Source organism: Cercospora beticola, chromosome 1 (genome assembly GCF_033473495.1).
Source record: "Cercospora beticola chromosome 1, complete sequence".
NCBI lineage: Eukaryota > Fungi > Ascomycota > Dothideomycetes > Mycosphaerellales > Mycosphaerellaceae > Cercospora > Cercospora beticola.
In genome coordinates, this window is record NC_088935.1 from 1,726,862 (window position 1) to 1,750,379 (window position 23,518).

General features: G+C 52.8%; 10 protein-coding genes across 10 annotated transcripts; 8 read left to right on the plus strand and 2 right to left on the minus strand.

Annotated features, from left to right (window-relative positions):
- Positions 1-420: 420 nt before the first annotated feature.
- Positions 421-1,129, plus strand: RHO25_000663 (uncharacterized protein; the record flags this gene model as incomplete). Its single annotated transcript, XM_023593272.2, has 4 exons — positions 421-464; positions 526-614; positions 672-842; positions 891-1,129. The coding sequence occupies 4 exons, from the start codon at positions 421-423 to the stop codon at positions 1,127-1,129; spliced, it is 543 nt and encodes a 180-aa protein (XP_023458376.1).
- A 411-nt stretch (positions 1,130-1,540) lies between these two features.
- RHO25_000664 (uncharacterized protein) lies at positions 1,541-3,517 on the plus strand (the record flags this gene model as incomplete). Its single annotated transcript, XM_023593273.2, has 1 exon — positions 1,541-3,517. One exon carries the CDS (start codon positions 1,541-1,543, stop codon positions 3,515-3,517), a length of 1,977 nt encoding a protein of 658 aa, XP_023458377.1.
- A 504-nt stretch (positions 3,518-4,021) lies between these two features.
- RCD1 (Cell differentiation protein rcd1) lies at positions 4,022-5,371 on the plus strand (the record flags this gene model as incomplete). The annotated part of the gene is made up of 4 exons (XM_023593274.2): positions 4,022-4,463; positions 4,520-4,675; positions 4,730-5,105; positions 5,158-5,371. The coding sequence occupies 4 exons, from the start codon at positions 4,022-4,024 to the stop codon at positions 5,369-5,371; spliced, it is 1,188 nt and encodes a 395-aa protein (XP_023458374.2).
- A 934-nt stretch (positions 5,372-6,305) lies between these two features.
- RHO25_000666 (uncharacterized protein) lies at positions 6,306-7,823 on the minus strand (the record flags this gene model as incomplete). The annotated part of the gene is made up of 6 exons (XM_023593275.2): positions 6,306-6,569; positions 6,662-6,870; positions 6,944-7,044; positions 7,094-7,581; positions 7,635-7,657; positions 7,706-7,823. The coding sequence occupies 6 exons, from the start codon at positions 7,821-7,823 to the stop codon at positions 6,306-6,308; spliced, it is 1,203 nt and encodes a 400-aa protein (XP_023458375.1).
- Positions 7,824-8,258: 435 nt separating this feature from the next.
- RHO25_000667 (uncharacterized protein) lies at positions 8,259-9,680 on the plus strand (the record flags this gene model as incomplete). Its single annotated transcript, XM_023593276.2, has 3 exons — positions 8,259-8,267; positions 8,318-8,492; positions 8,548-9,680. The coding sequence occupies 3 exons, from the start codon at positions 8,259-8,261 to the stop codon at positions 9,678-9,680; spliced, it is 1,317 nt and encodes a 438-aa protein (XP_023458372.1).
- A 553-nt stretch (positions 9,681-10,233) lies between these two features.
- RHO25_000668 (uncharacterized protein) lies at positions 10,234-10,531 on the plus strand (the record flags this gene model as incomplete). Its single annotated transcript, XM_065602043.1, has 2 exons — positions 10,234-10,312; positions 10,398-10,531. The coding sequence occupies 2 exons, from the start codon at positions 10,234-10,236 to the stop codon at positions 10,529-10,531; spliced, it is 213 nt and encodes a 70-aa protein (XP_065458115.1).
- A 308-nt stretch (positions 10,532-10,839) lies between these two features.
- On the minus strand, positions 10,840-13,888 carry RHO25_000669 (uncharacterized protein; the record flags this gene model as incomplete). The annotated part of the gene is made up of 3 exons (XM_023593277.2): positions 10,840-12,873; positions 12,982-13,154; positions 13,297-13,888. The coding sequence occupies 3 exons, from the start codon at positions 13,886-13,888 to the stop codon at positions 10,840-10,842; spliced, it is 2,799 nt and encodes a 932-aa protein (XP_023458373.1).
- Positions 13,889-15,011: 1,123 nt separating this feature from the next.
- Positions 15,012-21,012, plus strand: RHO25_000670 (uncharacterized protein; the record flags this gene model as incomplete). Its single annotated transcript, XM_023593278.2, has 2 exons — positions 15,012-15,036; positions 15,107-21,012. The coding sequence occupies 2 exons, from the start codon at positions 15,012-15,014 to the stop codon at positions 21,010-21,012; spliced, it is 5,931 nt and encodes a 1,976-aa protein (XP_023459213.1).
- A 471-nt stretch (positions 21,013-21,483) lies between these two features.
- On the plus strand, positions 21,484-21,942 carry LSM2 (U6 snRNA-associated Sm-like protein LSm2; the record flags this gene model as incomplete). Its single annotated transcript, XM_023593279.2, has 3 exons — positions 21,484-21,645; positions 21,750-21,852; positions 21,905-21,942. 3 exons carry the CDS (start codon positions 21,484-21,486, stop codon positions 21,940-21,942), a joined length of 303 nt encoding a protein of 100 aa, XP_023459212.1.
- Positions 21,943-22,570: 628 nt separating this feature from the next.
- Positions 22,571-23,476, plus strand: RHO25_000672 (uncharacterized protein; the record flags this gene model as incomplete). The annotated part of the gene is made up of 4 exons (XM_065602044.1): positions 22,571-22,953; positions 23,032-23,060; positions 23,132-23,274; positions 23,330-23,476. The coding sequence occupies 4 exons, from the start codon at positions 22,571-22,573 to the stop codon at positions 23,474-23,476; spliced, it is 702 nt and encodes a 233-aa protein (XP_065458116.1).
- Between the last annotated feature and the right edge of the window lie 42 nt (positions 23,477-23,518).

The window sequence follows — 23,518 nt, forward strand, 5'->3', positions numbered from 1 at the left end:
CAGTACCTTTTTGTTCGTCTTTGTCCTTTGCAATGTCAGCAAACTGTCTGAACTATCCTGACCACAGGAGATCATCCCAGCCTCTCATCAGTCGCCCTTGATCACTGATCCCGAGGCAATGGCTCGGCGCAGATGAGGTGAGTGACTTGTGTCTTGATTAGTATATCTCCTAGGGCGTAAGATAAGCAATGCAGCAGTAAGGCAGCCTCGTTCCGACCGTACGGAAGAACTTCGTGACAGAGAAAGCTGTTGCCTTTTCAAAATGATGCTCACTAAGCTCGCTCTCTGTCATATATACAGCGAGTGCGAGAACAACCATTCAAGATGTAGCAAGCATATAAATCGGCCACGATGTCATCTGTCGACAGGCTCGCCCTTCACAGTCGTCACCTGGAACAGTAACCCACAGCAGCGAACAAAATGGCAGCAGAGCGCCGATTCGAGCAACTCCTCGCCCGGCATCGGTATCCTATCCTCTTATGCTGCGACTGAGGGTGTGGACTTTGAATTGACACCTGCCCACAGGGAAGGCCTCCCGGAATACAAAAAGCCATTGGCAATGAAGAACTTCATTGGTATGCCCCAGACTCCAGAGAATGGAAGGATCTTTATCGGTACGTCTACCATAACCCAGTGCGCCTGCCAAACGCTGACATCTGATTGCTGCCTAGTCTCGTGCTCTGACGCCCGCATCGAACCTGCAGAGTTTCTCAGGCTGAAGAAAGGGGAAGCGAATATCATTCGTGTTGCTGGCGGTCGAGTGCAAGAACAGGTGCTTCGTTCGCTGGAGATCATGGGAACCATTGCTCCGATAGGTCTTGTGGTGGTTATTCACCATAGCGGTGAGTACTTTCGTGGCGGCTGGAAGTCGCTTTGCTAATGTTTGATAGACTGCGGTGGTATGAACACCACGGACGATGAGAACCGTGCCCGACTGTCTGCACGTGCTCCCGATCACGCGTATGAAGTCCGAGATAAGATATTTGGCACATTCGGTCATATTGGAGTTGAGAACTGCATTCGTGAAGATGTGGAGAGGGTGCAGGCTTGGCCTTTCCTGCCCAACTTCGCAAAGGTCGTAGGATATGCCCTTGATGATGAGACCGGGGAGCCGAGGCAGGTCGTGTAAGGGCTTGAGTTGTTTCTACGACACATTCCCGTCCGAGTGTAGTCAGTCTAGCTCTGTTAGGACATGATGGTAATCTAATGCTGAGCGTAAGCAACGTGTTCGCAATCTCTGGCACCACGTTGAAGGATGTCCTTGGTGAATGAAAAACATCTTCGTATGGTTGTGTCACAGGTCATTTTCATGACGCTCGTCTACTCAGCAGGTATTCGATTATCGGTGTCGGGTAAAGTAGCTGGGAGGGAGAGGCTAGGAGAAAGTTGCGAGTTCAGAGTTCGGAGCTCCCGAGCGTCTCCCGCATTGGCCGCAGAATCTCAGACGAAGCGAGGCTGAGTTTCGTCCCGTCATCGACATTGACGACTGTCAAGAATTGATCACCGCTTACCGCGTTCGAGATAGCAGGCATCTGCAGCAATGAGCAATGTCTGGACATCGGTAGCATCGAGTCTGCCACGACAGCAGACGCGCATCAGTCCTTTGCTGCAGCTGTTCAATGGCTATGCCAAATCGCAATCCACTCGGAGCTTTGCACAGTGGTCGTTCGCCTGTCATGGATACCGCCAGGCCTCTAGATCGGACGTAACAAATCGTCCGCACAAAGCCACCTTTTCCACGACTCCTTGCCTGGCAAAGAAAGGCCCTGCGAAAACTACACGAAAGGCAACGACCCAGTCGGCCACCTCAAAGAAGGTTGCACCTCCATCGACGCAGACCAAGGCACATAAGGCCAGGAGCGCTGCCCTTTCAGCGGCTGCGAAGCTAGAACCTGCGCCGACAGTAGCGTCGCATACAGAAGGTGTCCCATCTCGATTGGAGGAAGACCAATTAACATGGCGCGACTACGATCCAGAAGGAGGAATGCCGCTTCCTGGCGGAGAGCGCAGTCAACCTGAGATCAATGCCATATTCGGGAACGAGGATGTCGACGTTGATACAGGCAACTACATATTGAATGTAATGCATTGGAGAAGACAATCGGGAGCTCTGATAGATGTGGGACTGAGATTTTCTGGCGGGATTGAGGTAACACAGCAGCAGGCTTTGCAAGCATTGGAATATTTGCGGTCTCAACTACCAGATGTGGACGAGGCAGGGAATGGAGAAGAATGGGTGAAAGAGGAAGAGGAAAGATTACGGAAAGAAATTGAAGCGCGAGCAGTCAAGCTGCGGCTGTACAAAGCCACCGAGGAAGATGCCGCCGAACAGGAATATGAGGATACTGAAGAGTCACAACAGGGAACAGAAGCTGGGCGACAGAAAACAGGCCAAAGTGTGCTACAAGCGACTCGCAAAGCAAATGAGACAGAGTACGAAATATTCAAGCGGGAGCAAGAAGAGGCCAAGAAAAGGGCTGAGCTCAACGCTGTTGCCGCCCAACGTGGGCCTCTGGAACTTCTTGGTGGTGTACAGCCTGGTTTGAGCGGCGCGGGAGTCCCTTCCCAGTTGACTTACAAGGGACCCTTTGGCATCTCGATTCGCCCGCCAGCGGCGCAAGCTTTTCTTGGAAAGCCGCGAGCGAAGCCTGCATATATCAAGTACTACGAGGAGAAAGCCACTATCATCAAGGAGAATGTTGTGCCTCAGATGAGCAACATTGCACGACTTGTACCGTCCTTTCTGATGTTGCTGCTGGTCCTGGCCGGATGCTGGTACCTTCACGAGAACTATACACCACCACCCACTTCCGCCCGGCTTTGGCCTGAGACTCCTCCGGCAGCGGCAACGCTATGGGGCATCACTGGCCTATTAGCAATGAGTTTCTTTCTCGGCCGCCTGCCACCGCTTTGGAAGACTTACAATAAGTACATGACTTGCTCCCCGGCATATCCCTATGCCCTCAGTCTCATCGGTGCATGCTTCCGACACGACTCAATTTACCACTTGGCATCGAATGTTATCACACTCTGGCTGTTCGGGCTTTTCCTCCACGAAGAAGTTGGAAGAGGCACTTTCCTTGCAATTTATCTTGCCTCGGGTGTTACAGGTACATACACATCCTTGGTCTACAACGTCCTACGCAAGCAGTGGATGGTGTACATTTTAGGTGCGTCGAACTCCGTGCTGGGAGTCACAGCGGCAATCTGTACACTCCGACCCACCGGCTCCATCGAGATCTTCGGATACAAGATCCCCGTCTACGCCTGGATGTATTTGGCGTTGATCAGCGCAAGCGAGACTGTGGCAGCGCTCAGAGCGTTTAAGACGACGCTTGACCATACGGGACATGTGGGAGGCATCATAGCTGGTGGTGCCGCGGCATTTGCCTTGCGGTACCAGGCTGCGCAGAACCGACCGGGAGGCGAGGAGCATGTAATGCAGATGGTGCGAAGGGATGCGAAAGAGGTCGCGGACGAACTGAAGAGAGAGGCTAAGGAGGCTGATCTAGTATAGATGTGCCAGGGACTGTATTATATAGTTGATTTTGTAGATACCCCAGGACGCAACGCCTCCTTGGCGCGGAAGGTCGATCACGGCCATGTGATGACAACTCGCTCCTCCTTTTGAGCCTGAAAACGACTGAAATTGACATCTCTCGCTCATGCTTACCAGTTCGTAGCTGCTCAACTCACGTAGCCTTCAACCTTAATCACCGAAGACAATGTGTGTTCAAGGTGAGGATCGTGCCGTGATGCTGTAAGTGATTCGGCAGGGCCGCAGTGGGTCAAAGCTTGTTCAGTTGAGATCAGCTTGTCCGACGAGACTCGAATCCGAGCTCGATCTTGCTCTCCAGACTTAGCATGCAACACTCCTCCCTTCCACCCTCACAACCCACGACGACCACGGCACCGACTTCGCGGCGACGACGAGACATCCTTTCCACCTGACGACAAGACGCCCTTCGCGGCGCACACAAGGGGCATGCATGGGCCTCAGCGCCGCCAGAACCCATCCAACATGCATGGCGCCTTCTCGCAACAGAACGCATATCATGGCGGAGGGCAACCCGACTGGCAACACCACCCAAGCCAGGCACAGCAGCAACATCACTATGCTGCGCAGACACAAGCTGCCGCTGCGGCCAACGCCGTCGCAGCCCAGCAGCAGCACTACGGACGAGCGATGAGCGCCGCGGGCCAGAACAACGGCAACGGCAACCCGGGCGGTAACGCGATGAATGGCGCCTCTGCGCTTGTTGGAGGTGCTCTGGGCGGCGGTGCTGGCGCTGAGCATGGAGGCGGGATGGGCTCAGGCGAGAACATGAGTGAAGACAACCGCCGAGTGCTGGACTGGATCTCTCAAGTCCTGCGACCCGAGACACGCGAGGCCGCTTTGTTGGAACTTAGCAAGAAGCGAGAGCAGGTCCCTGAGCTGGCGCTCATACTGTGGCACTCTTTCGGTGAGTGCGACGCGATAGCGCCGTTGGAGAGATGGAATACTTACACCTTACCCCAGGCGTCATGACGTCTCTGCTGCAAGAGATCATATCAGTATACCCGCTGCTGAACCCCAGCCAGCTCACAGCAGCCGCATCTAATCGTGTTTGCAATGCGCTCGCCCTGTTGCAATGCGTGGCTAGCCATGGCGAGACCAGAGGACTCTTCCTGAATGGTATGTCTGATCTTACAGAAATGCTTTTTCCGAACGATGCTAACAGTAGCGCAGCTCACATCCCGCTCTTCCTGTACCCGTTCCTCAACACGACCTCCAAATCCAGACCGTTTGAATATTTGCGGCTGACCTCTCTTGGTGTTATCGGCGCGCTCGTCAAGAATGACAGTTCTGAGGTCATCAACTTCTTGTTGACTACCGAGATCATCCCACTCTGCCTTCGGATTATGGAAACCGGATCGGAGCTCAGTAAGACAGTCGCCATCTTCATTGTCCAGAAAATCTTACTTGATGACATGGGTCTGCAATATATCTGCCAGACTTACGAGCGCTTCTATGCCGTGGGAACGGTCCTGAGCAACATGGTCACTCAGTTGGTCGATCAACAGACTGTGCGCTTACTCAAGCACGTAGTGCGATGTTTTCTGCGGTAAGTCGATCACACGCTTTTTCACACGCGTTGCCAGGCTGACATTTCAAAGATTGTCGGATAATGCTCGTGCTCGAGAAGCGCTCCGCCAGTGTCTACCAGAGCCACTGCGTGATGCAACATTTTCGCCAGTCTTGAGAGACGATGCTGCGACTAAGCGTTGCCTGGCGCAGCTGCTTCTGGCTCTGTCAGATGGCGCCGAAGCGCCCATCACCGGAGCTTACGGACATGGCCAACACAGTCTTCTTCCTGGCGCGATGTCCTAGTTCGACCCGAGCCGACACTGTCTTCCTCCTGGTCCGATGTTCTAGTTGGAGTCGTGGGAACTTGCGAATGCCCTTTATCCGCGTCCTTTCGGAGGAGCTTTGCAGGTTTAACACGCCCCTGCATGATCCATCTGGAGTACCACTACGAGTTTCAGATTTGGTCTGAGACGATATCTCTTCTTCGGGCGCTACCGGGCGGCGACGTTCTCGGCCTTCTCCGGCACAGTGGACCAGGGCTACCATCGGTAACACACCAACCTCACCAGCGACATTTCTTCTACTTCTGTCGTCTCTGCCTGCCTGCTTTCACGCGGCGGCGGGGCAACCTGTTTCTTCTTATACCCCCTTTGCTTTAAGTTGCTTCGTTTTCGCGGGCTTTTCGAAGAGAACAAAAAGATCAATCATCATCATCATCATCATCGTCGGGGAGAGGGAAAAAATGAGCATTTTCGAAACAGGCGTTTTTGACTGTCTGTGATGGACACACTGTAAAGCTAGGGAGTTCAAACCGTCATCACACCAACAAGGGGGCGCGAGCGCAGAACACACGACGTACTTTGGTTATTGAGGGGGAACGAACAAACAATGGATGAGTGCGAGAGGGGCGAAAGGTGATATGGTTCTTCTTTTTATGATGATGGAAGGGAGCTGGAGCTTATGGTGTTTTCGAATGCGGGACGAGGACGAAGACTATTATGCTCTCTGCTGTGCTATGCTGCGCTGTGCTAAGCTTGTGTGCGGAATGTATTATTGGGATTACGTCTCGGGAGTAAGAGCGTGTCGAGAGAGACAGAAGCAAAAGTGAACGAATAGATTTGATCTTCTCAATATCGTTTTTCTCTTCACAGAACCTGAACTTGAAAAGCTGATTCAGCTTATCCCCACACACTCGAGGCTCTCAGCAACGATCACCACCTTCGTGCTCATCTTTCCATTACAACTCATCGCGTCCCTGCTTCGCCGCTCCCTCATCGCCAATTAATCCCTTCTTGACCATACTCGTTAGGATTTCGAACGCGATCTGTGCGGCGGCCAGAGCTGTTACTTCGCCCGTTCCATCATATGCTGGAGAGACTTCGACAACGTCTGCACCAACGACGTTCAAGTTCTCAATCCCGCGGAGCACGCGGATGAGCTCGCGGGTCGTCCAGCCGCCCGGTTCGGGGGTGCCAGTGCCTGGTGCGAGGCCGGGGTCGATCTGTGATGAGGTGAGAAATAAGAAGTAAAGCTTTTTAGAGTGAATGATATGGAGAAAGAGATGAGACGAAAGTAGATGGGATGATCACATACCACATCGATATCGATAGACAGGTAGACTGGAGTTTCGGTTCCGACGACTGAGAGGATCTTTTCGACAACGCCTTTGGTTCCGATGTCGTCGATGTCATCGCAGGCGATTCTTGTCCAGCCTTGTTCTGTGTCGTCGTCGTTGTCTTCTGGGCCGGAGAGGCGGGTTCGAAGGCCTGCGTGGACGGAGGAGGATTTGCGGATCAAGGACTCTGTTTTGGGCCGGGGAATTAACAGTGTTTATGAAAGAGCGAGACACGTAAGCGGGAGGTTTGGGCACCTTACCATTGTGGGCTACCCAGAACATGGTGCCGTGGGTGAAGAAGGATTGCTCGTTGGGGTTGGAGGAGTCGATCCAGGCCGAAGGATACTTTGCTGGGTGCCATCTGTTGTATATTTAGTGGCATTTTTGACACAACAGAAGCAGAGACCTACGTATCGAGATGTGCGTCGAAGTGAACGACTGCCACGGGCCCGTAGATCTGATTCAAAGCTCGTAGCGTTGGCAAGGCAATCGAATGATCACCTCCCAACGTCAGCAGCTTGGGAGTATTACGATACTTGATCTTCGAATTCGCATTGTGCTTGGGAGCTGTGCTGTGAGCCAGGTTTGTGAAGGCTTCCGTCATCTGGCGAAGTGCGAGAGCATTGTCGAAGGGAGAGATGGGAATGTCTCCGCAGTCGATTACCTCCGCCCAGCTTTGGTATGGGTTGATTCCAGCTCGAGGATTGTAGCCACGGAAAGCTGTTTGACGGCCAGCAGCAGCTCGGATAGCTCGTGGGCCGAATCTGGCTCCTGGTCGATAGGTAACTGCGGTATCAAATGGGGCACCTAGGATAGCAATGTCGAATTCTTGATCTGGATTCTGGAGACATCTTGTATGTGGCAGATGGGCAAAGGTACTGATGCCGCTGAAACCCCACTTGAGCAGAGTCAATGGCATGCTATCGGCTGTTGTTATGTTTGGACACATACGTCTGTGCCCCATTTGGCGTCCACTACGATTCTTCAGCATTGTATATTTCCAGCGCCCAAGACATACTTACAGTCCTCTTTCGTCTCGCCTACAAACTTCTTCTGTTCGTACTTCTCACCATGATTGTGCCCCGCATGACCAGCGACGAGGCTGGCAATAGCACCCAGTACTATCGTCTTCACGAGCATCTTGTGAGGAGTTCTGAGAGCCAAGGAGAGGAGAGTTGGACCATGAATAACAGAAACTACTTAGCCTGAGCAGCATCGTGCTTATCTACGCCGTGGTCCCCGCCGCTTCGGGCAGCTCAAGCCGAACTAGAGATGTGCATACCGGCGCCGTTAGTCATGAAATGCAGCTTGGAATACGAAGGGCGCGGCCAGTTTTGATGGGCTATCCATCGAGCATTGTGCATTTTGGTGATGTTGGTGAGAGAGAGCAGAATGATGGAGGTCGAAATGGTGATGACATCAAGGTTGTCGGCTTCGCGAGTCGCGCGCGTCAAGGCCGAGGAGGCGCGTCTCACTCGGCCAGCGAATCTAACTCAATACACATGAAGTTTGTTGCCTTGAGAGCGCTTGTTCGTCTTCTCGATCTTCAGCTTTGTGAGCATACATATCGCAACAATGCCTGAGGTAAGGGCTCGAAGCTCAGGCTGTAATAGAAACACAGCTGACAGGTCCAGATTGGAGAAGTGGCACGCATGGTGCATTACCTGCGGAAGCACCTGGTCAATCGCACGATCGCATCATGTCAAGGCTTCGAGGACACAATAGTATACGGCAAGAAGGGAGGCACGGATGCAGAGACCTTTGCGAAAGCGTTGACAGGCAAGAAGGTCACTGGAGCTGGACAACAAGGTATGTGCGGTTCATCCGTGGAGATATGTTGCTTCGGCATCTGACGCTGAAATAGGCAAATACTTCTATGTAACCTTCGACAAGCCGCCACATTCGGTCATGCACTTGGGAATGACGGGTTGGATCAAGTGTTCCACTGAAGAGACCGCGTACTACAAGCAAGCGAAGGAGGATAACAAGAAGCCTGAGAGCTGGCCGCCAGAAGAGAAGTGGACGAAATGGTTGATCAAGTGTGATGCAGAGGGTGATCGAGAGGCTGTCGAACTCGCGTTTGTGGACGCAAGGCGATTAGGCAGAATTGGTCTTGTCGATTGCAAAGCAGAGGACATTCGGAAGCACAGCCCATTGAAGGAGAATGGACCAGATCCATTCATCGACAAGGATATTGTCACGGTCGACTGGTTGACAAAGCTACTCAACAAGAAGAAAGTCCCCGTCAAGGCTCTCCTGCTCGATCAAGCCAACATCAGTGGCATTGGCAATTGGGTCGCCGACGAGATCATGTACCAAGCGAAGCTACATCCGGAGCAGTACAGCAACACCTTCGACCAGGCACAGATCAAGCGACTACATGACGCTATGATTTCCGTGGTCTCGACAGCTTGCGAGACACTTGCAGACAGCTCCCAATTCCCAGAGACATGGCTGATGAAGTATCGATGGGACAAGGGGAAGAAAGGCGATGTCAACAAGCTACCTAGCGGTGAGAAGATCGAACACATTACTGTAGGAGGCAGAACTTCCGCATTCGTTCCGTCTGTCCAGAAGAAGACTGCGGCAGTCGCCGGTGACGTTGATACTTCAAAGGGAGACGCAAAGACAGAGAAGAAAACGCCAAAAGCTGCTAAGCGTAAGGCCAAGGCTGATGAGGAGGATAACGAGGAGGAGGAAGTCTTGCCAGCCAAGAAGCAGCGTGGCAAGAAGGTCAAAGTAGAGACAACTGAAGATGCTGACGACGAAGATGCTGAAAGCGAGGTTGAGGAACTCAAGACCAAAAAGGCAAAGACCACACCCAAGAAATCGACGAAGGAAGCGAAACCTGTGCTGCCCGGCGAACGACAGTCTTCCCGCAATAAAGTGAAGGACGAATCAGAGGCTGCAAAAGGCAAGAAAACTAAGGCAGCACCGAAGAAAGAGGCCAAACCAGCGACGCCTGGAGAGCGCAAATCAACGCGTGGCAAGAAGTGACCGCCGTTCTTTCCATCACTCGTTCGTGCAACTGCTTTCTCATTAGCGATGACAGAGATACCATGATAGTTTTGCTTGGAGTTGTACAGATTGAACAATATTACAATTAGCAAGGCCACACAGATGAGATCTTCTTCAGATCGGATCTCAAAATCCAAGCTCTCAGTACCTGCATAAGCGTCCGATCTAGCACAGATCGAAGCTACCTCCGTCGTACGGGGAAGCTTCAGGCCTTTCCTTTGTTCCTGTGCTCCTAGCCACCAACCACTAAATCCAACCCATTGAACAACGATCCGCGCTGACATCATGACTTTTTGTCTTCGAAACGACCACCACATGCAGGATAGCCATCTACGAAGAAAGAAAGGTTGGAGTATAGTATGACATATGCAGTACGCAACGCCTTGACATTGGAAGCATAAGAAGTGGTGCATGCAGCTCTATCGCGTTCGTCTCTATCGCAATAATACTGTTGTCTGCGTGAGACAAAATTGTCAACAATAAATTCAAACATCAACATAAGTACTTTTACTCTTCAACATCAACTCTCAAAATGCCCTCTTCGAAAGGCGAGCCTACAGATCCTGAGTTGAGAGAGAAGATCAAGGAGGAAGTCAAGGCAGAGGAGAAAGGTAAGATCTAAGCTACCATTCCCCCATGAACAATTGCTCGTCGTTCATTCTACAGCGTGCATTCGCTGACATGAGAGCTTTACAGGCGGCGGTGCTGGCAAATGGTCGGCGTGGAAAGCAGGCGAAATGGCCAGGCGATATGAAGCCCAGGGAGGAGACTACAAGGATACCGGAGATAATAAGAACAAGGCGCAGAAGGGTGAGCCGGAGAAGAAGTAGAAAGCCACCAGTAACCCTGAATACCTCTGAGTGCAATTACCTCTGAGTGCGACCGAACGTCACTAAGCCAATCAGCAAAGCTTTTCATGGATTGAGAGCCAATCTGACTAGGCGCTTCCACTTAGAGAGGTAGTTGCATTCAGAGGCATTAACGGCTACGAGTTAGTGGAGACATAACGAATGAACGAATCGATGAAAGATGTGCACAATTCGGAGGAGAAATTCTTCCAATGTTTTGAACTTGAATTGCTGTATGCCAAATAGTTCGTGCGTAAGCTCTCGTGATGAGACTATATGCACATGACAAATCAAGTACTCAACGTCTGATTCCACATACTCTCCACCGTGACCCCATCCTTCCACGTCCCGTAAGTCTCATCCTTCTGCACCGTAAATCCAATTTCTCTCGTCTCGTTCTTGCCTAACCAAAATCCATTGCTCTCAAAATGAACGACCGCTCCAGAAGGGTAGTCGAGCCACACCCAAGCTGCAACACCTTGTGTCGCCGTCACAGAGAACTTCTTTGAAGATTCATCATAGGAAAGCTGTAAGCCTGGATCGACGAGCTGTGCATCTTTCAAGGCACCAGGAGTGAAAAAGCTGGAGTGAGTGAACGTCTCCGTCATGTTGGAAGTTGGCAATCGTCCCTCGACTTGGATCTCCATTCGAAGAATTGCATTGTTGTGGTCCGAAGACGACAAGATCTCAGTGGTATTGGTTTGAAGGACCTGGGTACTGTTGAGTGCGCCAATGGTCACATCTTTGGACTCGTCCATTTGGACGTCAAGCTTCTCGCCCTGCCAGTTATACCATGCAAAGGTCGCCGATCCACTGACATCTTCCCAAAGGTCGGAAGTAGTCCAGACGCTGAGGTTTCCCGTCGCTCGATCAAAGTAAGGCGCAATGATAACATGGGAGTAAGCATCTTTGGCGACGTAGTGGAGAACTTTCCAGCGACCATCGTACTCCACGCCTGCCCAGGTAGGAGCGACCCAGATGTCTTCCAGCTGCCAATACAGAGAGCCGAGGCACCGATTGGGAAGACCGCTGCCACGTCTGTAGAATTCGATTTGGGAGCGATAGAATTCTGCTTGGAAGATCTGTGTTGCGTGGCACCAAGCGGAGAAGTTCGCAATGGGATCCGTCTTCTCGGGTATGGGATACCAATTTTCGACCGCTGTTGTCATCTGTCCTTGACCTGTGCGTGAGTTGGTCAAGTTGTAAATGTCGAGGTCGGAATTTGGATTGTGTTGATTCCTCAAAAGTATTGTGGTACTGTTAAATTGAAGGTCTTTTTCGGAAATTTGCTGCCGCCAACTTTGGATTGAAGGCATGCTGTGGTAGCCAAACTCGTTCGAAAAGCGGCCAACAGGGTAAGATGTGGTGTTGCCGAGGAATGAAGAGTTGTAGTTGTAGTAATCTGTCTCTCCATACACGGCTCCTTTGGTCTTGTTGTTGTATCGCTGGATCATGATCTCCTTCGCAGGAGCACTGTGGTTGAGTGATAGCCAGCCATTGGAAGTAGAACTGGGTTGATAGCTGATACTCTTGCTGTTCTCATAGACCGCTGGCAACAGGGTGTGCAGGAAAAGTGCTTCATACTCGCCGACCAGTCGGGGGTATTCCTCGGGCGATGAGCGGTTGGCATTTGGGAGCTCAAGATTCTCAAGTTCGTTGCCACCAGCCCAGAAAGTGAGAGACGGATGATGATTGACTCGCCGGACTTGGTACTCTGCCTCAGCTCGGACATTCTCAAGGAACTCTGGGTCCGCGGGATAGAGTGCACAGCCAAATTCGAACTCGGACCACAGAAGCAATCCCTTCTCGTCCGCAAGGTCATACATGAAGTCTGGCGAGTACGCGCCGCTGGACCAAATTCGTAACATGTTCTGGTTTCCAGCGATTGCAGTGTCAAACAGATCGGAGATGCGCTGTGGCGTTACTCGGGGCCAGAACTCATCAGGTGGAATGAAGTTGGATCCTTTTGCAAAGAACGGCTGGGCATTGATCTCGAAGTGCCAGTTGTTGCCAGGTGCAATGCCTTTGGCCATCTCCGCCTCGCTGACAGGGTTGCCATTGAGCACAATGGTTCTGAAGCCCACTCGCTTACTCACTGAAGCCAGTCTTTGCCCGGTCCCCGACACAAGCTCGATGGTGATGTAGTAGAGAGTTTGTGAGCCCATACCGACTGGCCACCACAGTTCGACATCTCCTTGCGGAACGATGGTGGACCCAGTCACTGCAGTGTCGGTAACATTGACAGCTGCAAGATCTCCGCTTGCAATAGTTGTAGCATTGTCGATGGTCGTGAGCTTGTATTTCAGACTTGCTGAATCGGGCACCTGGAGTAGCGCGGAGCGTAAGCATGTGTCTGGCGCAATTTTTGGGTTGCAGGTCCCATCTAGTAGATGTATGTATCCCTGATGCTGATACCACAAAAGCACACTTACATCGCCAAAGTAGTCCAAACTCGCATTCACGACCCATGGCTGATTCTGGTCAGGTGGGAGGTTATTTAGCTGACCGCGGCGATAGATGTCGACCAAGCTGTTGCGGATATGCACTTCTGTGTCTTCCAGCTGTACAATCCATGCTGGCTGCCATGGTCCTGCAGGGACAAAGCCTATAATCCAGCGATGCAAGGGTTAGCTTGCGGCTCGTACACATCCCTGTGAGCGGAGTGTGCCCAATGCTGAATCGCTAGATATTGGGTTGTCCGACTGCCAGGGACATCGGAGAAAGCATCGCATTTGGGCATCACTTACCGGCACTCCAATCCCATCCAAAATCGTTCTGTTCTTTGCGAACGAACCATCTGTTGGGGAACTGGTACAGTTGCTGAATTCCATCAGCCCAAGTCTCCTGTCCGGGCTGATTGGCGATCTCGTCGGCGATGTTCGCCGCCGACCCGAAGTTGATGTTAAGTATTCTGTTTTCTTCTGTGCAATTGGTCAAGAATTTCGATACATCGAACCAGTACTGGCGAAACTGATTATTCGTGCTGGCAACGTGCTGTCCGCAGAAGGAGATGCTGGTGAAGGTGTCGAGACCATTGAAGAGTAGCCATGTACTACTGGCGTTGGAAGAGAGACCGGAGATGGGAGCAGATATGTATGTCCAATTCTGCCAGACGATGAAACGAAGAGCATAGCTGTTTCGGCCGAAGAGAGGATCGCCAATGACCTGGTTGTCGTAGAGATCGAGGGTTGCTTGACTGGGAAGTTTTGCCGGCAACGAGATGTTCAATAGAGGATTTGACAGTGTCCAGTCGTCGCCGACAAGACTGATGACGCGCTGGGCAGAGGTCGGTAGAGTCAGCAGATGTGCAACTGCCAGGGCATAGCGAAGGAGGCGCATGGCTGCGGTCAGTGACAAGAACGATCAAGACTCACAAGCCTTGGCCATCAGCGGCAGCAATATATCTACCATACAAAAAGCTAGTGCTTATTCGTCGGCAGTGATGGGTGAATGCAGCAAGCAATGTGACGTTGCACCAGAGGCCAATGGTTCTGCGGGGAGAGTGGGACGGCGGCGGAGCCTCATCACGAACAGAGCACGGAGGAGGGTGGTGCGTGTTGTAAGCAGAATGGGATCGTCGTACTGTCATTGGGATGATGTCTTGCCAGCACGTCTCTCCACTACGCGTCACTGCTGTATTCTATAGCGACGGAGGTGTGGAGGGAAGGCATGCCCGCTCTCCGCTCCGCTGCAGTGACGTTGGCAAAACGGTGCCGCAGGCCGGGAGGCAGAGCCACAGCAGAGAGCCGGCATGATGAGACAAGGCATCGGAGACGGGGACGGCAGTCGTGCAGCCGGAAGGCAGAAGCAGGCGAGTGAGGTTGATGATGTGCAGGGAAAGGATATACGAGGGCGTGCTGGGCGCCGTGGACGTGGGCGCGTTTCATCTCGCGTCGGGCGGCGGACAGACGTGTCGGCGTCTGGTTTCATCTCCCTCCGCACGCTGCTTCTGCTGTACACTGACGTGCTGCCGCTGCCACTGCTCCCGGCCGCAAGCCTGCGCTCCCAGTCAGCACGATACCAGCTGCTCCTCCTCTCTCGATATCGCAAATTTGCGTCGCGGGTCGGCGTCGCGAGCGTGGGACGAGACAGCAAATGAGCGCGGCCATGGCCTCGGGAGTACGATTCATGTGCTCGCCACGCACGCCGTTGGAGCTTGTGCGCGCACAGACGTCCCTTCACTAGTTACTGCAGCTCTCGTCCCTCTCCTCGTGCGTTAAGATTGACGCGTGCGCGCGGGCATTCTTGGTGCAGTTGGTATAGCAGTCCCTCGTTCATTGCATCGTCCCCAGCGCGCCCTCGACTCCGCCTCGTCCAGCAGCACGAGAGCCGAGCAGCTCACCAGCGGCAGCAGCAGCAGCATTTCTCTCCAGCACAGCTTACCACCCTCCAGATGCGCCAGACGACGCGATGAGCTCACTGCCACTATTTACAGCCCAGTCACTTTATTTACGTTGGAGCGATGCCGTGGAAGCCGCTTCCTTCAGGTAAGAAGAATCAGCTTGCATTCCAATGCCTCCACCACGCCTATCTGCACGTGCTCACCATCCCGCCAAGTCGCGTTTGCTATTGCTACTGCTCCCTTCACTGCGAGTGAAAAGTACCATCTCCCCCTGCAGATTGGCGACCACATCTATGTCATCGAACAAGGCGGCTCGCGAAATGAGTGGTATCGAGGATATTTGGTCGCGCCGCCGTCGCTGCTGGCAGGCCTCACCAGCGATCGCGGCCAGCAGCTGGAGCATCGTGTCTTCTCTGGAATCTTTCCTGCCAACTGCGTCGAAGTCCGCGAATACCTAGGCGAGGGGAAATTGCCCGATGGGAACGAAGAAGATGAAGCGATAGACAACATTGAGGACCCGCGCCAGCGGAGGAAGAGTCAGGCATTGGCTGCGCGTCGAAAGAGCCAGCGATTGAGCAAGAAGCAGAGCACACGCAGCCTGAGGAAAGAGCGGAAGTCGATATTTCTGTCGGACGAGCCTCTACCTCGAGCTCCTGGCGCGCCCAAGCCCCTGGCACCCGTCCCTCTCCTGCGCGTGGGAGATGAGTCCAGCCTGTCAGCGACCGAGCCTCTGATAGACGAAATCGCATCCTGCTTGCGAGAATGGCACGATGCACGTCTGCACGACCTGCTCCTGGCGCGAGGATATACCCAGCTTGCAAAGGTTGAGCAGCTCGTGAAGAGAGTGGACACTGCGAGGAGTCAGCTCATGCACGATGTCTTGACTCAGAAAGAGCTCGTAGTGCTGCGAGAAGACACGGTGTGGGATCTCGTTGCTGGCAACAAGATGCTGAGCGAAGAGGTCATCGTCCGAAGTCCCACAGAAAATGGTCGGATCCTGACTGCAGACGACTCCGTCATTGAGATGACCAAGCTGCAGGCGAACATGAGCATACTTGACAGACCTCCAAAGCCCGTGACAGACAAGCACATGCTACACCATCTTCTGGTGGATGCGCGCAACCTGGTCGCTGATGCAGAACATCCAGGAACGCTTCACGTCAGTCTCTTCACTAAGGAGCATGGTGAGAAGCCACAGCCCCTGAGTGAGAACTTTGCCATCTCGGTACCTCTACCAGAAGAGCCCTCTGCCGCCCCCGAGGACCAGCCGCAGACACTATTCGTGAACTTGAGCAATGCGGATGTTGGCACAGGCGCAGCGTCACGCTCCTTGTACGTCGTCTTCAAGTTGATGCGGGATGAACCTGTGAGGTCTGCAGTCTATGGTCAAGGGATCAATCACGCGCAGAAGCCCGCTTTGACAAGCAACGCGCATGGTGGCTCTCAGGGAAGTTCGAAGGGACGACTCAGTGTGTTTGGCAGCACGAGGAAAAAGAGCGACCACGGACGTAATGGTTCCAATGTGCCTTCCCGGCCCGGCACATCGCAGTCCCAGCGATCGGACAGGACTGGCACTTCTGGTGGGAAAGCTGGCTCGGACACGGCAGGCGAAACGAAACTTGTGCGGCGCTGCGTGGGCGTCGGAGCCATCGATGTGACCCGCTTTGCTCAGGGCAGCACGAGCACAGAAACGACGGTCTCACTTTGGACGCCCAACTCTTCTGTTGCTGACGACAAGCACGACGAGGACGAGGACTGGCTAGAGATCGTACGTGACCTAACTCGCAGCGCAAGTCGTGGCTATTCTCGTGTTGGACTGATCAAACGTCTGGATGTGTTTGTGCAAGCGTTCGCCACAGCAGATTTAGCAGGTCTTGTTCGCGACACTCCGACATTGCTACACAATGTTCTGATGACTCCTAAACTCGGTTTCTCTGGCGTGCCGACGGAAAAGCGAAGCGACATCTACCTCACATTGACCGAACCACGCTTACAACGCAGCTCCACCCTCGCACATTCCAAATACGGTGCCGTGCCGCTCAACCAACGTACCCAAACAAGCCTCTCAAATTTACAGCTCACTCTGGAGGTTCGCAAAGCCAGTGGGGAGCGCTTCGAAGGGTGCATATTCACGTCTGCGAACCACGAAGGTCACACCGCATGGCGCACGACTGGCATCGAGCGTGGAGAAGGCTGGAACCAGACCATCAGACTGGCCATACCTGCAGAGGAAGTTCCGGGCAGCCATGTTGTGATGAGCATTGCAGATTATCCCAACTTCCCTTTCGCGCTCGCGTGGTTACCTTTATGGGAGTTCGATGCCTTCGTGCGTGATGGGGAGCATCAGATGTCTTTGTACGTCTACGATGAATACTCGAGCAGCATAATCAACGGCAAGGGCGCGTATTTGGCTCTGCCACCCTGGCACGACAAAAGCGATCCCTCTCAGGCAGCGGCAGCCACCATTGCATTGAGAACATATCTCTGCAGCACAGAGTATTCACAGGACCCAACATTACTTGGCGTATTGCACTGGCGAAATTACCACGGCGAAGGACTCAAGGAACTCCTGGGTCGCTTTCCGTTCGTGCCAGAGATCGAAATCGTGAAACTGCTGCACGATGTCTTTGGGGTCATGTTTGAGATTCTGCACGAGTACGATGAAATTGAAGAGTACGAGGACCTGGTCTTTTACAACTTCGTGGTCATTCTCGGCATCGGTCGGGACAAGCGCTTTGAACTGGGTAACATCATTGAGGAATATGCCATGACAAGGCACGACTGGCCGCGAGCAAGCAAAGCACTCGTTCGCGCATTTCATCGACTTGTCGCCCGCAACATGGATCCTGAGTCTTCCCGGAAGCTCCGTGCCGCTCTGAAGGTTGGTGACCAGATGCTGAAGCTGATCATTGATTCGATGAAGCACTCGCCTGGAAGCGTGGATGAGGAAGAGCACAACAGCATCCTGCCGGCTGATCGTCAGGGTGAGCTTAGACGTGAATTGCAGAAGTTCTTCGTCGCGATCATGGCATTGCTGCGCAATCCTATGCCGGTCTTGCTGGGCACACAAACGCTACTGATACAGCGCTTCCACACATGGCTGCCAGAACTGACGCCAATCATGTCATCAAACGACATCCTGGAAGTAGCGACTGACCTCATGAGTTCTTGCTCTCATGCAAAAGGCAAAATGACGCTATATCGCCTAATTCTCTTGGTCAATTACAGTCACCTCGATATCTTCAAGACGCCCGAAACAAGGGCGAATCTCATAGCAAGCACCTTCAGCTGGCTCGAACCTTATTGGGGATGGGTACCAGAACCTGATCAGCAATGGCGGGATTCAGTCCGGTTATGCTGCTCGGTCGTTGCAGCGCAAATGGAGCACCTTGGCGAAGAAAGCTGCCAGTATGTGCCTAAACTGGCTGAGTCTTTCGGCGTCTTGAAGGAGCAACCGCGCCATTCAAAACGTGTATTCAGCATGCTGTTCCCCACCTCTTATCCCTTTCCGACGAAACCGACGACCGAAGACATTGACGTCGACGAGGCGATGCTCGAAATCGCAGCGCTTTTGGCGGCGGCGCTTTCCTCCAATCGAAAGCTCTATTTTGATTCGAACATTGTGGACATACCTACTGTGCTAATGCAAGCCCTAGAAGTCAGCCAGAGCATTTTGTCATGTCAGGCGTTTCCGAGCAGCTGGCTGAGCTTGCTCGTCAGTCATCATCGCTACAGCATCACAGCGCTAGAACGGATAGAGGAAATCTTGATTGATGGGCTGCCAGATGTGTATGCCCCTGACGCCAGCGAGGCATTCGAGTTTGATACAACAATGTGGCGGACATACTTCGATACACTGTTTGCAACTTTGAGCAGCCCGATCCTGGCCATGGAAACTTTCCCAGAGCAGAAGCGACGAGCAGTCTGGAAAATCGCAGGAGACGTTCGTGAGCTCGGAGCTGATCTACTCAAGCGGAGTTGGGAAGCGATCGGATGGGAGACGGACGAGGAAGAGAAGCAATTGTATGGCTACCAGCGCATGGGTGGTTACCAAGTGCAGTTCGTGCCTGAGATGGTCGCGCCGATCGTCGAGCTTTGCCTCAGCGTCCACGCCAGTCTGCGGGCAGTCGCTATCGAAGTATTGCGTGCCATGATCATCGGAGCTTGGCAAATCGATCAAGACTTGTCGCTCATTCAGACCGCCATGATCGACTGTCTGGACAAGCTATGCAGAAACACGAACGTGACCGAGTCGATGCTGCAAAAGACCTTTGTACCTGAGATGATCGAACGCTTTCGGCCATTGGAAAAAACGAGCGAGCGCGCACTTTTCAGTGCAGTGGTTGACATGTTTAGCAGGATCCAAGAGTTACTGGAAATGCTGGCCAGCGTGCACTCGAGCAAAGCGGGTATCAACGATGCCAGCCGCCTTGTCGATACCTTGCGTCTGATGGAGTTCCTGCGCGATGTACAATCCGAAGATGCCTACACACGCTACGTGCACCAATTATCGGGCATGCAGGTCGCGGCTGGCAACACCACTGAGGCAGGATTGGCGCTTCAAATGCACGCGGACCGCTATGAGTGGGATCCCAACATGCATCTGACCGCCTTGGAAGATCCTCCAATGCCCGCGCAAACTGCTTTCGAGCGCAAAGAGGCGCTGTATTTTAAGATGTGCCAGCATTACGAGAAAGGCCAATCGTGGAAGCGAGCGCTTGGGGCGTACCGGGAGCTGGCTACTCACTACGAGTCAAATGTCTTCGACTACGCAAAGTTGGCCCGCACGCAACGCGCCATTGCTGGTGTTCACGAGCGCATTGCGCGTGGCGATCGTCCAAACCCCAGATATTTCAGAGTGGCATATCGAGGGCTCGGCTTCCCACCTACGCTTCGAGACAAGCAGTTTATCTTTGAAGGCTACCCCAGCGACAGATTGGCCCTGTTCGAGGATCGCATGCAGCAACTTTATCCATCAGCACAGATCTTGCGTGGTGGTGCTGAACCTGCCGTGGAAGGACAGTTCCTGCAGATCTATGCCGTCAGTCCCAACAAAGACCTTGAGCACATGGTCTACCAGCGCACCAAAGTATCACAGGCAGTGCGAGACTTCAATCTGACAGCGAACCCGCGTAAATTTGCCATGACTTCGAGACATCCTGCACACGACATTCCGATTACCGAGCAGGTTGTAGAGAAAGTTGTCTACACTGCTGCGGACGAGTTCCCCACGATCCTTCGACGAAGCGAGATTGTCAAGATCGAGACCGTCACCCTCTTACCGATCGAAGCTGCAGTAGAGCGAACGACACGCAAGACACAAGAACTGCTGGCTTTGGAGAAGCGTATCGTGAGCGGTCAGGACAAGGGTGCCATGTCACGACTGAGTGAAGACTTGATGAGCTCAGTTGACCCCGATTCTGGCACCAGTGTGTCGCGATACCGTGGGTTACTCCCTGCAGGTCATGGCCAAGATAACCAATCCCTCGAGCCTTCACTCTACGCGCGTTCCTACGACGCTCCACTCGAGCCCATGCAAAGCGCCTTGCAAGTCGCCCTGCTTGACCATACATTAGCCATCAGACGCTGCCTCGCTCTGTACAAGAACTCCGAGCACCTCGCTACAAGAGCAGAGTTAGTGCCCCGCTTCGAAGCTACCTTTTCGCATGAACTGGGTACCCTTTTCCCGCATCGAGAACGTTACGAAGAAGAAGATGTTACGCCAAGAAATTCCATCGACGCGGCGCACGCGGCGCTGACAGCAGCTGCAATAGAACAGCACCAGCAAGCGAATTCGGGCGCTGGACAAGGAGACTGGCAAGAAGATGAGCCGGATAAGGAGAAGAGTAGGGGTCGGAGGGGTTCGTTCTTGAAGAGAAGACTTTCGAAACAAGGAAAGGGATTGTTGGGAGAGACGAATGGTGATGATGCTGGTGGTGAGAGACAGGCTCGTCCGGCTAGTCAGTCGAGAAGGAGAGATCGCAGTTCGAGTCGATGGAGCTTTTTCCGTGCTAATCAGCAGGATGATGAGGACGCCGGGAAAGGCGGATTGGATGTGCCGAAGCGGGAGAGGAGAGGGTCGTTGAAGCAGAGGTTGAGCTTTATACAGGATCGAAAGTAGGTGGTGGATTGAGGTTTTGATTTGTGAGGATGTACGATGGACGACAGGTATGGATGAGAAGTTGGAAGAGGTGGGCCGTTGACTTGAGGAGAAAGAATGATGGAGAGGAATTGTTTCACTTTATCGAATTGTTCTGATACCCCGTAGACTTATAGTACTATAGCATCATTTGTCACTTGCTTCCTGTCACTTCTTCCTGCAAACTCCCGTAAAGTAGAATCGCATTCGGAAGAACGTGCGTCGTCAAAACCACGTCACGTGTCGCGGGACACTTTCCGTTCGTTCAGTTGGAAGCTTAGACTGAGCTTCTCAGATCGACCGACACTCGCGACTTCACTCACCAATGCCGCCTTCGTCTCTCTATGCGCCGCCTCCTGCTCGATAACCACTTATACGAACAATCGAATCACCTGCACATCCGAATCAGCGATCACGTCCGACAGCAACCGTTGACGAGCAAAATCGACAATCATGCTGTTCTTCAGCTTCTTCAAAACACTCGTGAACCACGAAGTCACAGTGGAACTGAAGAATGACATTTCGATTCGCGGGACGCTGAAGAGCGTGGACCAGTATTTGAATATCAAGCTGGATGATATTTCGGTGTTGGAGGAATTGAAGTATCCGCATTTGGTACGTTCGTAATCGGTATTGGCGTCTGGAAGATGAAGGGGAGAATGAAGTCATGGGAACAAGCATAAGAGAGAGTACATGCTGACAGGGTCATGTTGCGACAGAGCTCCGTCAAGAATGTCTTTATTAGAGGCAGTGTTGTGCGGTATGTGCATTTGCCTGCTGCGGCGGTGGATACGCCTTTGTTGGAGGATGCTACGAGGAGAGGTGAGTTTGGCAATGCCGAGGAGATTGGCTGTTGGTGACTAATGGGTTGCAGAGGCTTCACAAACTGCGGCGAAGGCGAAGGCTGGGTGAAGAAGCAGCCTGAGGAAAAGCGTGGACGGCCAAGAATACACACTGGACAAAGCGGATGCTGTGACAAGGGCAGTGATCCGCGAGCGATTCTGAAACTAAGACATGCTGAGGTTCGTGATCATGAGCAGATGGATACCGTGGCTGCTGCGCCAACGACGTGGTCCTGGCAGAGCCGACGGCTCACCTCCAGACACGCAGAAGTGCCGCATGTGCACTCGACGTGGCGCACATACTGCCTCACTGTCGCTTCGATGCAGGACTTGGAGTCCCACGAGAGCAAGACAAGAGTGCATAGCATGCTTTATCGAATGTTCTGGTTTCTTTTGCAGTGCGCCTGTCGATCACCATTGTTTCCCCAAAGCACTAACAAGCTTGTCGTTCAGAACACGAGTCTACTGTTTCAAAGTGGACTACGACATCGCTTGCCATCTTTCAGCAGGCCTGCGAGCTTCACGAGGAGGCCTCATGACGCGGATGTACTTCCGCCTAGCCTGGCGAAGTTCACAATTTACTACGCGCAAGGTGCGTAGTCGCCCTTGCGCAGTGCGCCACGACTATGCACACAGCAATCACAAGCAACTGTCAAAACATGCGTACCGTGAACTAAATCAAGCAGGCTCCCGACACAATGTCCTCTGTACGAGTGGTCGTACACGCTCAATATCTGCAAGCCGGCTTCTATGTGCCACAGGGCATCACGGGTATTCGCAGAGCGCATGTTCAAAAAGGGGCCCACTACGTCTCCTTTGCCGGCCTTTCAACTCATCTTGCACTCTGTGCAGAATCACCAAGTACATTCGCTTTCTCATCACAGTACACTCACTCACTTTCATCTCACACATTTGTCGCCATGCGGTCCTTGTTCGCAGCAAGTCTGCTCGCGACGTTAGCAGCTGCAAATTCCGTCGTGCAAGTCAATAATTTCTGCTCCTTCTCTCACTGGATCACGATCATGAATGGGACTTTTTTTGTGGAGGGTGAGCAGACGATGGAATTGAGTCGTCAGGTTGCGTGAGTTTTCTGCTATGATCCCCATTGATCAGCATCGCTTGGAAGTATGGAAGCTGATAGTTTCGTTATCAACTATAGCTATCAGACGGGAATCAACGGGAAAGGAAGTAAGTCTACTCTTCCGCTCACCGGCGCCATTCGAGAAAGCAACAGAGACTAAGATAGCGATTCTCAACAGACTCCCTCGGCATCACGGCATCCAACAACTACTGGACGACCGCTACACCCAAGGTTGTTCTATACTACTCTCTGGACCAAGGACAAATATCATGGTCGATCAACAGTCTCGATGGGGAGCCGTACGCGAAAGACCACTTCAATGTCAGTCTGCTGCGCTCTTGTACGGTCGAAGCTCGAATTTTGACTGACGGAATAGGTCACCACTGCTCTCGGGGATGCCGACGAGAACTTTGATATTTGCGGTAGTGCTGTGGGTTACGAGGGGAAGGGCCACAGCTGTGCTGATACGGGCAATGTGACGTTGAATTTGAACCTTTGTCTTGGTCCGGAGTGGGGGCGGTGAGGCGAACAAATCTCTAGTGCTGAGCGATCTCTTAATGGGGTA